Here is a 14,125-nt window from a genome sequence, read left to right as displayed (position 1 = left end):
TTATAAAAAATAAACAACTCTTGTTTGAGACATTTATTCGTTAACATCACTGTTTTCCCGTGAGGGCGAAAATTAGGCGTAAATTATATAGTATGTATTTTATGGGAATATCAGTTATGTATATGTAGAATGTATGTATGTGTATTGCGATAGAGTAATCAACACTGTCTATGCATGGTATTTCAACAATTAACTCAGTCAATTGTTTAGTTTCACTTGTTATACTTAATGTTAAAGCCAACCAAATATTTTTACTTCATTTCTATTTTCATGTAATTTATATCAATTTCTTTTGGTACAAATAACTAAAAGAGGAGTGTTAAGTACCATTTAATAGATTCAATTAACCCTTAGTGTACTTATCTAACACCAATAGTTAAAACAAATACAGGTGCATTTAATGGTAGAAATGAGCTGTTGAAAAATATTACCACAATGCAATTTTATGGTATCTGATTTCCTTGCAACTTAAATAATTGCTCTAACATAGAAAAACATTGCATACCTAACCTCTTTATTTAAACTAAACGATTTACCACTTAGATAAAATTACTATATATAAACATTATTTTATTATTATGAAATAATAAACATTGGTAATTTATTGGTTGTGGTAATGAAGTTAATTGTAATTTAAATAATTTCATACAATTTGTTTCGGGTAACAAAAATTCTTAGTTGTGATCCAAAGAGGTCTTAAATTTCTAGAAATAATGAGCCAAGTTATAATTGCAAGACTTTATCACATGGTAGATGAAGTAAAAATAATGGCATTTTTTATTGTAGGCGCTTGTATTCTTTTCTAGATATAGGGTTTTGAAATTTTGTAAGAAACAAGAAGAAAAAGGCTGTTTTTAACACCCGAACTAAAAAAAGGGTTGTTATAAATTTTACCCCTATGTGTGTGTCTGTGTGTTTGTCTATCTGTGGCATTCAAGCGTCTTAACGGATGAACCGATTTTAATTTTTTTGGTTTCAAGTGCGAGTTTAGAGTTCGTACTCGAAAAAACTAAAAATTGGCGATGATCTTTCAAATCGATTCATATTAGAAAAGGCATGACGTATAATTTTAACATATAAATAATTACTATGGAAATGAATGGTCAAATAATCCTGGCTCAATTCATTTTGAAAAGACAATTGGTAAAATAATTAGGTAATTCAAAACAATAATTCAAAAGAACAAAGTCAATTCAAATATGTCAATTGCAATTAAAATATTTCCACAAATTTGTTCCAAAAAATGATAGCTCTTTAAGTATCCTTTTCATCTCATTTGATGGCCTTGACCATCATCACTTTGATATTGATTGAGGAAGGAGTGTTATAAGTTTAAAGTGTTTATCTGTGCGTCTAGTGTTTCTGGGTGACATGGTAACCCTTTCACGGTCAAACCGACTTAATTGAGAAAATTTTATAGCAAAGTTTCCAAAAATCGGTTTACAAAGAATAAATCGCATTTGTCAAGGGTTTTAAAATTTTGTAAATTTCACTTGGATCAATATTTTGTGAAATTGGTTAATAAATAGGTTCAATATTTAATGAAATTTCTAAACGGAATAAAAAAATTTTCTTTATATAGTCTTAATAAAAGAAAATCAGTTTTGAGTCAATTTTACATTTTGTAGTATTAACGATTCCAAGAAGTACCGATGTAACAAAAAATATTGTTAAAGTATTATTTATACCCCAATAGCCAGAGCAAAAAAAAAAATATTTTCATAATGCAATTTACTGCAGAAATATTTCGTATTGGAACATATTTAGGGGTATCTCCCGAGTGTAAACCCAAATTTGCGGGACGCAGGGACGTGCGCTTCAGCCGCCAACTTGAAAAACACGTTTTATCAACTATTTCGTGAACCAGGCATCGTACAACAAAAATGGTAGGGATCATTTTCATACAGAATAACATTTTCTATAACTTTTAGTCGGAATTTTTTTCTGTATAATGTATAGGTTTTTATTTATACCGCTCCAAACTTTTCTTATCCGTCTATAGCTCTTAAACTACGAATATTACGACAAAAAGCTTTGGATAAAATTTATTAGAAATTATATGTTACTACAAATTTGCTTCATTTGCTTATTACCATTTTTAATATACTGTGAACCGTTAACTATATATTTAGTAGTAACCATATTAAGAAAAGTTTGGAGCGGTATAAATAAAAACCTATACATTAGACAGAAAAAAATTGCGAATAAAAGTTACAGAAAATGTTATTCTGTATAAAAATGGTCCCTACAATTTTTGTTGTACGATGCCCGGTTCACGAGATATTTGATAAAACGTATTTTCCAAGATGGCGGCTGAAGCTCACGTACCTGCGTCCCGCCAATTTGGATTTACACTCGGAGGATACCCCTAAATATGTTCCAAGACGAAAAAAACTTCTGTAAATTGCAGAAAAAAAATACCCGGCTATTGACCTATTACCGAACTGACTAATAATTGGGGGTGATGACCGATTCTGATTTTTCCATTTCAAATGAAACTGAATAAAAAGCTTTATATTATTACAAAATTTGAAAGTAAAATGAAAAATGATTAATAACGAAATAGTTATAAACTTACACATATAATTGTTCATCTTCATTTCTTACATGCAGTCTCTATAGCGATACATTCGAGTGACTTCACTTTTACGTAACTGCCACTCTGTTTGATTTAAGAGTATTAAACGATAAAGTATTAAACGCCGACTTCACTTTTCTTTCCTTGCAGTAGCAATTATTCAATTCTTCACCTGAAGCCATTAGAAAGTTTAATAATTCCTCTTACCAGAGTAGCTAAATAAATATTTTTATTAGGGATTATAACAATCGATTTAAGGGATTATAACAAGGTATACTAAGTTTGGTCCCAAGTTTGTAACGCTTAAAAATATGGAAGCTATGAAAAAAATTTTGGTACAGGTGTTCATTTAATCACCTAATTAGCTCATTGGCGGTTGCCCGTATGTCCGCCTGTCTGTGGACGCAATAACACAAAAACGAAAAAAGATATCAAGCTGAAATTTTTATAGCGTGCTTAGGACGTAAAAAGTAATCGAGTTCGTGAATGAGCAACATTGGTCAATTGGGTCCGTTAGAGATAGAACAAAAGTTTAAAAAAATGTTTCTTATAAAAGTATGAACAACTTATGGTTGAAACAATTTTTCCTAAACACTGTTTACTCGCGAGGGTGCAAATTTTATAGTATGTACTATAGGGGAATATCAAGTACGTGTGTGTGGCTATCTTAGAGTTGATATCTTTCTTTACTTAAGTGACGTGAAAAACAAACGATTGCGTCATCAGCACTGCCTACACAGGGTATTTCAACGACTAACTCAGTCGATTGTTTGTTTTCAGTTGTTCATATATTAAATTTAACAAAAAAATATTATTATTGGCAACCAAATAATCTAAAAGACAATCAGTATATAACGAATGTAAATACTGTCAATATAATATTGACGCATTGCATGGCTGTGTTATGTTTTTATAATGGCAGAAACTATCAACTTATAATAGACAGGATAGCCTGTCATTTCCTGTTTATTTGTATAATTTATATAGATTTCACATTTATATATTTATATAACATTCAAATGTAATCATCAAAATTGTTTGAATGTATCGTGTATTGTATACAGGGGAAAGTTGTCTAGGTAAGCATTCCATCAAGATATTCTCATTGCATTCGAAAACTTTGGAACATGCAACGCAATCATGCTCTGATAAGAGACGGTGGAAAATGTAATATTCATTTTTCACGGTGATATTTGAAGAGAGTTTCAACGATTTTCAGCAATGGGTCAAAATAGACAGCAAAGTATTTTTTAAAGGATTATAATTTAAAACTATGGCTAACAATGACGTATTTCCCTTATGTATGATAGATATATTACAGCCTGACTGTAGAACTGTAAACTGTAACTATTTGTATGTCATTCAAAATATTAATAGAATGATAGTTTTGACACATTTTTACAGGCGGTTTATATTTAAATATAAAAATTCGAAATTCTACTCAATATCATCAAGATTTTTGAGCTCAAGAGAACAACCCACGATTCGATTTATTTAAATGTGTAAAAGAAATATTGTCTTTTCCCCTCATGTGAACTAAGGGTGGAATCTGGTTAAGGGCGTATAAGAGGTGGTTGGGTCATGGGGGCTTAAATTTTAGAGAGGCAAGAGGCAAAGGATAGTACTAAGTGATGAAACTTGCTCATAAAAGTTGGAATAGCATAACAGACCCGATAGGCGGCAGGTATAAAATAAGTTTTTTTGAGAGTTATTATGGGTTTTTACAACGATCAACTATTACTTGAATTTTTCATCTGACTATTTTTCTGTTGTACAGAGTAATACATATCGCAACGACTTTTCATAATAAAAACAAAGTCCAATATTTTCAAACATTCTGTATATTACCAAAAATTTATTTGGAAGCTCCATATACAGTGTGTCCAATTAAGTCGGCACCATATGAAAAACTTGTTATTATTTGAACTCAATATGAAATGAACAGATATAAATTTTTTGCACTCGTACACGTGAGGTTTCAGGGATTGAAAATTGCGGTTTGATATATAATATAAGCCATTTACCACGGCTAAAGAGATTTTGATTTTATTTTCACTAGCTTTTCTCAAGAGTAGAATTGATAATTTATGTCTCCAGATCATCATTTAATCGGGAATTTACTTATAAATTCTGTGTAGTATCAATTTGTCTACACACCGATCTATATATTTCAACGTTGTTCTAGAGATAAATAAGTTGGTAAAAATAAGAAAATCTGTTCTGCCATGATAGATGGATAATATTGGATATCTAACCGTAGTTTTTGATTAGAATCATCGTAGCTTTCCGCAGTAAATATTGTCCATATCGTAAAATATAAAAATACTTTAGTCTTTGAAAATATTATATTTTACGACAAACCATGCATACGATTTTAAAAAATTGATACTTGATTATTTCCTATCGTTGTTTTAGGTCATTCAGGACTTTTTGTCAATAAAAACCTTGTTTTAACCCAAACAATTCAAAGTTTTCCATATAGTCCCGACTTAATTGGACACATTGTATAACTTTTTTATCCATTATATTGGTAATGTATCTATCATTCCAGTATTACTAGACAGGAAGATTCTATGCAGTATAAATAACATTCCATTTTTAATTTCTTTTTTTGCTACCATTTCATTTTGATGCATTTGTTTTATTTATTTATTTTTTTGTTTTAGTTTAGTTCCAGTTTTTTCCTTTTGTTTATGTCATTTCTGTTCCTGTAACTATATTACTTAATAACTGTCAGACCAAGCAATTTTTGTATTTGTGAATAATGTATATTGTATATTCTACATGGAATATCAAAACAGTTGCCTCGACCTAAAATAGTTTCCTGATGCCATTCATCATTTCTACCTAACTGCTCGACGCAAAGGGGAGTTATTTATTAGCCTATGTATGCAGGATGTAGGATGTAGGATGTTTGTACCTTTGTGACGCTCTAGGGATCAAGCGCGTTGGCCCTTTCAAATGATTATTACGTTAATCGATTTAATCTTGCAAGTGTCATTAAAGACATGTCAGAAATCGATAACTGGCTATTATGCTTTGAAGAAAAAAAAAGAAATTTGTCAAACCATGTTAACTGGGGTACCATTGAATTGGTATTTTAAAATCCTTTATCTAAAACTTGTAACCAATCTTCCCGATAATGGGAATTTCGCCTTTACGCAATCGGGTTTAATCATTTTTAAACTAAATTTTTTTTTCAGTGTTGCATTTTTAATTGATAGAATAAACGGCAATAAAGTAAATTTATCGTTAGGTAAATGTGAATGAGATTATCAGAGTAGGCTATAAATGTAACAGTTGGTATGTGCGTCCAGATCAGAGTCTAAAAATAATTCCTAGAGCAAAGTGGAATTAAGACTGAGGATAATATGAAACTTAAATTATTATATTGAAAATTGTTCTAAATACAAAAATTATTTAAACGAATAATCTCTTTAGGTACAGAAAATATTGCGTATTTGCGTGCTGTTCTCAATTATATGCATGTTTTATTGCAAAATTAATTTACATAATTAAGGTTAAACCATGTAAAAATATTTTATCCAAGCATATCCCACTGAGTTTTTCGATACATCTCTCGGGCCATCAAAAGGTAGTTAAGGTTCTTAAATAAAGAGTTCTATTTTATTTTAAATGTTTATTATATACTATTAAATAGGTATTTTTATTATCAATTCAATTATAGACTGGTTGAATATCGAAATATCCTATAGCATTAAATATTATTCTACCTACCACTTTCCATTGAACTATTACCTTCCACTCGCCATAGGGAAGTAACTTTGGTAAATTTTCTGGAGAGGCACTCAGATTGAAAACATGAAATGTTCCCTAGAAAAGTTGAAATAATTACTTTGTATTGCTAAAGGCGGGACTACTTAAGAACCTCCATAACGCCGTTGGTGGTAATTTTTAAAGATCTGGTATCCGTGATTTAGTTTAAAGTAGCCAATTTCCGAGGTCATTTAATTTTGTTGATGTCTAAAACGCACTGGTAGGGGAGCGAGGTACTTGTTATAACAAGTAGTTAGTGCTAGGGGCGTAGCTTTTGGAGTCCTTAAAGTAGTTGAAAATTTTTACGCATGATTTTTGGAACCTGTCAGGACTAGCATTATTATTTTGATGCCAAAAGGGTAAGTTGTACCACCCTTTTTTAAATAAAAATATAATTGCAAAGAATTTACCCATAGTTCTGATATTTTTTCAATTTGACTAAATAGAAGAATGGTTAAAGTATCAAATCAATCAATGTTTAGTTCGAGGTAATTTTATCAATACACCTCAAGATATAATAATTTTTCTAAAATTATTACAATAAGCCCCTCGCTCCCCTACTTTTGGCCATAGCTTGAAATTTTGTTCACTTAAAGCTCAAATATAGGTACCAGACTGTTCAGGAGATTCTATAGAAAAACATCACTTCTCGGGAGATGCTACCACCAAAGGATTAGCAATCACAAAAGGTTTTTCCAAGAGACGTTTAACTCAACTAAGCGAGCTTAAATCAATGCTTTAATGTCCTTATTAAGATCTGAAATGTATCATAATTAATCGTTAAATATAAAAGTTACCTTGGGAAATGGACATATGTAGGGAAAATCCGAATGATTTAGAAAGTGCGGCACTGCTATTTTATCTTTATAAAACTCTGTACAAGCATCTAAATTGTTTAAAGACGCTGCTGGCTGATCCACATACGTTCCCCCTATTTTTCTTGCGGTTAATATAAACACCTTAAGGAATAAATTTAGTTAAAACTTTTTTTTTTTTAAATAAGGAATCATTAATGATTTTTATAAGTCATTGTTGGATCTTTGTTTTAGTAAACTTGCTTGTTTCACTTTGAAGTTTGGGAATCTGGTTAACAAGCTATGAGTCAACTTTTAGTTGCCCAACAATTTTAGCTTTCTAAATGAAAAAGAAGCCCGAACGGCAGTTTTGAAAAGGAATGAATGGGAAATGTAAATGATTTATAAAATTCGACATTGTTATTTTATCATTATAAAACTCTGGAATCATTAATGATAAATTTATAAGTCATTTTTAGATTTTCTTAGTTATCTTCTGCTCGTTTTACTTTGAACCATTGGGAATCTCGTCAACAAACTATGCATCAGCATTGTATAACTAGTTGCTCTCCAACACTTTTTACTTGCCAAATTAAAAAGTAGCCTATCTGGTAGTCTTTAAATGTCTCCTGCATAGGTTATGATTGGATTATTTTAAGAAATTTTCTGGGCCGTAAATTAATAAACGTGAATTTAAGTTTGTAGGTTTGCTGCAAAATTTTTGGGCTATTTATACAGAATAATTAAAAATATTTTCTCTACCAATTATCAACTATAGACACAAACTTTAAGATAGTAATTTCTTGGAAAACTGAAAATTAAATATATATCTAGTCGATATGGCATAACCAGTTGAATTTTAAAAGATTCACCAGCTTAACAATCGAACTACCAAGGTATTTCGTTCTTTTAAGATTACAGTTTTGAAAAAAACTATTGTAAATGTGACATATGAACGATAAGTGAACTTTTTTCACACTAATACACATGAAGTTTTCGCCTTAGCATTCCTCACCTTCACATCCTTTGGTATATCATCTTTAATCACAACCGTTCCATTAAGTACGAAATGTTTCTTGGCTATTTTCTTATATTTAAGGTCTGCTATATCGACATATTTATCATTCTCTGCTTCATTTTTATTCAAACCTTTAATGGTTACATCATAAAGTCCCTAGAACACAAAACATAACTTAACATCTGTTTCCCTATCCACACTCTCACGTAGTATCCTCACCGAGTAGACTTTCAAGAGTAAGACAATGTGAAGCACTAATCACCATACTGTCGTCTTACTTCGGGAGTGAGTACCTCATTACGATGGCTGACATAAAATAAGTGCCCACAACTGCTGTGGTAGTAGCGTTAAAAAAAACTTTTGAACTGAACTAGATAGGTTATCACGAAAATATTTAGATGATACTCCCTAGTACTCGCGAGGATGTCTCGTCTTGCCTTTGAGAGTGTGAAAGAGGCTTTATACTTTATATACAGGATATTTATCTGCGAGTTAGTAATTATTCTTGTTTGTTTTTATCAATTTTTTATATTATTATAAACGTAATTTTATGAAAATACATATCTATTATAAAAATTGCTTGTTTTAAGTTAGCCAAGACACATCAATAAATTTTTTTAATTCTGTCTTTGTCAATATAAAACTGAAAGTCCTTAGTTCTTTAAAAATAAAAAATTTTTAAATTCAAAAAAGAACCGAGAATCGGATATGGTTGACTTTTACGAAAGGTATTTCGATACCGTAAAAATGAAAATGATACCAAAAATTTGAAATTTTATGTATGAATTAATCATCCGTTTTATACGTTATTTGTGAAAAATTCATATCGATTCTCTGTACGGTTTAGGAGAAATTAACTATCAAAGTCAGTGTTTTAATCCAAAAACGTTTTTCATTTTTTTGCAAGGTTCTTAATTTTGGTATGATTATAAAGTTTAAAACTTGAGGAATATTGATAAACACTTATTGCTTGTTAAACCAACATTAATAGGACTTCTTCATATATCATCATGTTAAAAGGGCTGCTTTTAATAATAAACTTTCCGTAAACCCTCCAAAGAATCGACTTGAAATTTATACAAAAGGCGTATTAAATACTTAATAATTGATACACAAAATTTCAGTTATGGTATCAAAAAGCCCTAACAGGCTTTCTCGTAAAATCCTGATGCCATTTATCAATTTTGTCAGTTTTGCATTTTTTTATCTATAGTTTTAACGTCATCAAGGTCCACTTTGTGTAACAAATCAATTGAGTTACTAAACGAGTAACAAAGTTTACAAAACAAGTAAATTTATTAACTTACAGCATTTCTAACGTAATATAATTGAAATATAATCAATAAACCACAAATTAAAACATATTTAATCTCAATCATTTTAATATTAAAATTAAATTTTTAAAACAATTCGATAATTTTCCTGAATTAAAACATATTTATTAATTAAATGTCGTACATAATATGTAATGGGCTTAATAAAAAATATTACTAATATCATGGAAACATGCAAGGCTATAATAATAATTCGTGATACAATTTATTAAAATCATTGTTTTTAAAATCTCGGAAAAATTGTGGATAATTTTTTTTAATGCAACAAAACCTCTTTATACATTTAATTTATACTCTTTCGTTAGGCATTTTAAATTTTCTTCGGAAATATGCGAAAAATAGATTGACGTTAATGGGTTTTGACTTGATGATCTTCCGCGTGAGGAGTCAGACCTAACCACAAGACCAGCCCCCGTTGATAGTTTTACTAACATTTCTAGACAATAATATTAAGTAATAAAGATAGATTATTCCTCCTTCAGGTAGATTATTCAGGTCAAGATACTGAGATAAAATTACTAGGATAAAAGGGCCTTGATATATGTGCAAACTTTCAAGTTAATCGGACAAGTACCTACAAATAAAATTAACTTCAAACATTTTAGTACATTGTTGGTTAGTTACAAGAGAAGTTTATAAAAACGTGTTCATAAAAATGGTGGAGGCTGCTAAATCAATTTCTTATTATGTTACATTTATATCCTTTCTCAGACTTCCCGTCACCTCCACCATTTTTGTATGTCCTCAAAAAGAAATGCACGTATGCAAATTTTAATCGGACAATTAAGTGAAGTAAATATAATATTTTTTTTTTTTTTTTTTTTTTTTTTTTTTATTAGGTTTCAACTTACAGCAAGTAAATTATTAAGCTACAATACATTATAAATATAAATATAATAGTTTTGCACTGTATTTATGACATTGTCATAAGAGTTAAATATTAAAAAAAAAGTATATCCCTATATATTATAATTGTGCAAGAAAGGATGTTTTTTTGTTTGTTAAGCTTTGACGAAAAAATAGATTTGAATGAAACTGTACAGAAATATAGCTCATATTTACATCAGAATAACACCGGAGCTATATTTTACAAAGATATAGGTATTTAAAAAACAAATTTAAAAAAATTAAATTTAATCTGAAATTTTACTGCTGCATCTATGATCATCATTTTGAACCATAAATTGAAGATTTCTGTAAAAATTTAAAATAGTATATGTACAACAATTCATAGTCATCTTTTCTAATATACCTACTCAATGAGTTATGACTATTTGATATTTAAAAAAATTGAAAACTGATTTTAGCAGTGTAAAAAAATCCCTTCGAGAGATAAGTGATATCAGGAGAGGTGGCTATAAAGCTATGGATCTTACTTTTAAGCCCAGTGAAGCAGGCGAATATCAAGCAAGGATACATGTGTGTTAAAATGAATGCATTCCAAAAAGTTTGTATTATTAACGTTTTGAAGTTGGATTTTAGACAAAAATTATTTTCACTGACCATGGACACTACTGTATTGTCCTTAAAAGTTTTTTTCATTCATTATAAAACTTGCTTGCTTTTTAAAAGGCAAAAAATAATAATTTTCCGGAATGAAACTTTCAAAAAAAAAAAAAAAAACCAAAACAAACCTACAGTGCTCCTATATAAATATTAAGTCTCGCTTTTTCACATTTCATAAGCTCACAATTTTTTCTTGTGATCCATATTTAAAATTAGACAATAAATCATAATTATGTTTATGTAGCTATAGAAAAAGAAAAATCTAGAAAACTTGATATTACAAAAGTATTATCATTACTAAGATTATATTTTTCTATAACATTATATAAGTTTATTTTCAATTTTCATAATATTTCTATTCGACTAGAAGCTGTTAGTTTTACTCCCCAATGAAATGTGAATATAGTTATCGGTGATATTGGAAGATTAAATAAAATGGTAAAATTTTTTAAATTACATACATCGTCGTTTTATTTTAAAGTAATATGATCCGACTAGGGACATACTGCCGTTGAAAATGACGTGAAACTAAAGTTTTCAAATTAACGTGAATATAAATAAATAATAAGAAATGGTAAACCAAAATATTACGAAACTGAAAATTATTATAAAAGCTATAAAAGAACATATCTTGGAGGGAAAAAAGTAGCCGATAAAAGATGACCAAGTCAAAACCTAAAGAGCGAAAAAAATTTAAGTATTATTTTATGCAGGGTCAGTGATCTTCGATTTGGCTAAAATAGAAATTTGAAAGTCTGTAGTTATGGTCATGTATAGCAACTTTTTTATCTAAGAGTACCTACGCATACTCTATCTTAAATTTCGATCAAAATATCCTACCCCAAAAAGGATTGTTCTGATCAAAATCTTCATGGCCACAAAATTTTTTTTAGTAGTTTTCGAGCTGCGGGCTGTATAACTATAATGTATGTGTAGCTTTGATCGCCCGTAGCTCGAAAACTACTAGATAACAATTTTTGTTGCCGTGAGAGATTTTGATCACATTAATCATCCAAAGAACATTTTAGGGTGAGTAACAAAAACTTTCACAGTGAGCCATTTTCTTATCCAATATTGCGGGGTCGTTTTCTGCCACATGCATCCATGTGTAAACAATAACTGGCAATCAAATGGTTATTGAATTAAATAAATAAATAAACAATAGATAAAGCTGAAAACGACATTTTAATATCATAAATATTATGAATTTAAACTATATTATGATTGGTAAATAAATTAAATACAGGGGGAAGTGTAGTACCAGGTTAAGAAATTTTACATTTGTTTTTTCAATTCTTAATTATCACAATGAAAATAACATTTGCCGGAGAGATCGAGATGAACATTAACGGGGTATAATTACGAACAGTCTAGTTTCGGGATTCATATTATGTTACAAGACATTAATTTCAGGGTTTTTTTAACCGAAAAATACGTTTTGGCTAATCTACAATACATGATTTTCATTGATTACTAATATTATTTAATTTAATAACTACAAATCTCTATTAAGATTTTAATAACTAAGAGAATACTGTTAACCTTAACAAAATTGGGTAGTATACTTGGAAATAAACAAATTATATTATATAATCAAAACTACTCGATAACCGTCAAATTTTTCGCCTAACAAAGTAATTTTTTTAAAATGCCAATGTCTCTAAAATGATGAGGTTAGGTGAAAAAAGTCTCAAGATCAAAATTGTTAAGGAATTTTCAAAATATAAGATCCAATTGGTTTTACCAATAATTAACTATACAATGATCGTCAATTTTATCAATATATTTTTGTATCGTAAAACGGCGAGGTTTAGTAAAAGGACAAAAAACGCTTAGAATAGAGGCAATTTAAAGACTTTCTGAACAAACTGACTTTCTTTTACTCTGGCGAACAGTATGGGCCCGATCTCGTAAAAAATGGAGTTGTAGTTTTAAATTTCGCCCTAAAATACCTTATTTCCTTTTCAACTAATTCTAAAGAAGAAAATAATTGTAAAATTTCATGAGTGGCTATGGTCAAGTATCTATAGTACTCAGGGCCGGATTAACAAGTAGGCAGAATAGGCAGTTGCCTGGGGCCCCCGATTTTAGGGGGCCCCCGAAAAATGAAAAAGACTTCTAAAATTTTCTTACAAACATAAAATTCTAGAGAGTGAAAGAAAAATATAATCAGAACTTGTAATATTTGGGGTTGCGCAGGGACAAATAGGACACAACTAAACAACGTACAGGATAATTTAGAAATTTAATTAAGAATTAATATACATAGAAAAATGTTCGTATTAAAGTTCATCAATATTCATGAAATAAAATCACATCAGTGTTCATACTAAATTAACGCATGTAATACAGTTTAGATACGCTGCGCGCTGCTATACAACAACCTCAATACAGTTTAGATACGCTGCTATACAGCAAACACAATACAGTTTAAATACGCTGCTATACGCCAAACACAATACAGTTTAAATACGCTGTTATACGCCAAACACACTTCAGTTTAAATACGCTGCTTTTCGCCCAAACACAATACAGTTCAGACGCGCTGCTATACCACATACACAGTAACACTTCTTACTCACAACTTCCCGCAGCCTGCTTGTCCACAACCTTCGTCAACAACACTCGCACTCACTGACTCCCCGCAGCCTGCTTGTCCACAACCTTCGTCAACAACACTCTGCCAGAACTACTCGAGAATGAACTACTAAGTGAAAAAAAATACTGGCGCGACGTTTTAAAACGGGTAGTTGCTGTCATTACCACATTAGCAGAACGAGGTTTGTCATTCAGAGGTTCGAATGAGCAATTCGGGGTGCCGGACAACGGAAATTATCTAGGGTTACTTGAACTCGTTGCGAAATTTGATCCTTTTTTGCAAGGTCATATTGTTAGATACGGCAATGCTGGGACAGGTGTAACTTCTTATTTATCGAAGACGATCTGCGAGGAGTTCATTAACATTATGGGTAAAAAAGTCAGATCATACATTTTAAAAGAGGTTACTTCGGCTAGGTATTTTAGCTTATCTGTCGATTCGACTCCTGATGTATCGCATGTTGATCAATTGTCTATTATTTTAAGATATGTTTCTCCGAACGATTTTCAACCAGTCGAA

At 30.3% G+C, this 14,125-nt stretch overlaps 1 protein-coding gene and 1 long non-coding RNA gene across 2 annotated transcripts in view; one reads left to right on the top strand and one right to left on the bottom strand.

The window, feature by feature from the left end:
• Positions 1–5,848, top strand: part of LOC123293023 — a 75,856-nt gene extending 70,008 nt beyond the window's left edge. Inside the window, exons 4-5 of the mRNA XM_044873738.1 lie at positions 5,574–5,673; positions 5,782–5,848. Of these exons, the coding sequence (XP_044729673.1) occupies positions 5,574–5,673; positions 5,782–5,848 (167 nt within the window). The remainder of the gene's footprint in view (positions 1–5,573; positions 5,674–5,781) is intronic.
• A 434-nt stretch (positions 5,849–6,282) lies between these two features.
• On the bottom strand, positions 6,283–8,323 carry LOC123293864. Its single transcript, XR_006535057.1, has 3 exons — positions 8,165–8,323; positions 7,153–7,314; positions 6,283–6,412 (listed from the first exon to the last, which is right to left on the bottom strand). It is a non-coding gene; the product is annotated as an uncharacterized LOC123293864 (long non-coding RNA).
• Between the last annotated feature and the right edge of the window lie 5,802 nt (positions 8,324–14,125).

The sequence above is a fragment of the Chrysoperla carnea genome, chromosome 2 (genome assembly GCF_905475395.1).
Source record: "Chrysoperla carnea chromosome 2, inChrCarn1.1, whole genome shotgun sequence".
Taxonomy (NCBI): Eukaryota; Metazoa; Arthropoda; class Insecta; order Neuroptera; family Chrysopidae; genus Chrysoperla; species Chrysoperla carnea.
This window is presented reverse-complemented; position numbering and strand designations above follow the sequence as displayed.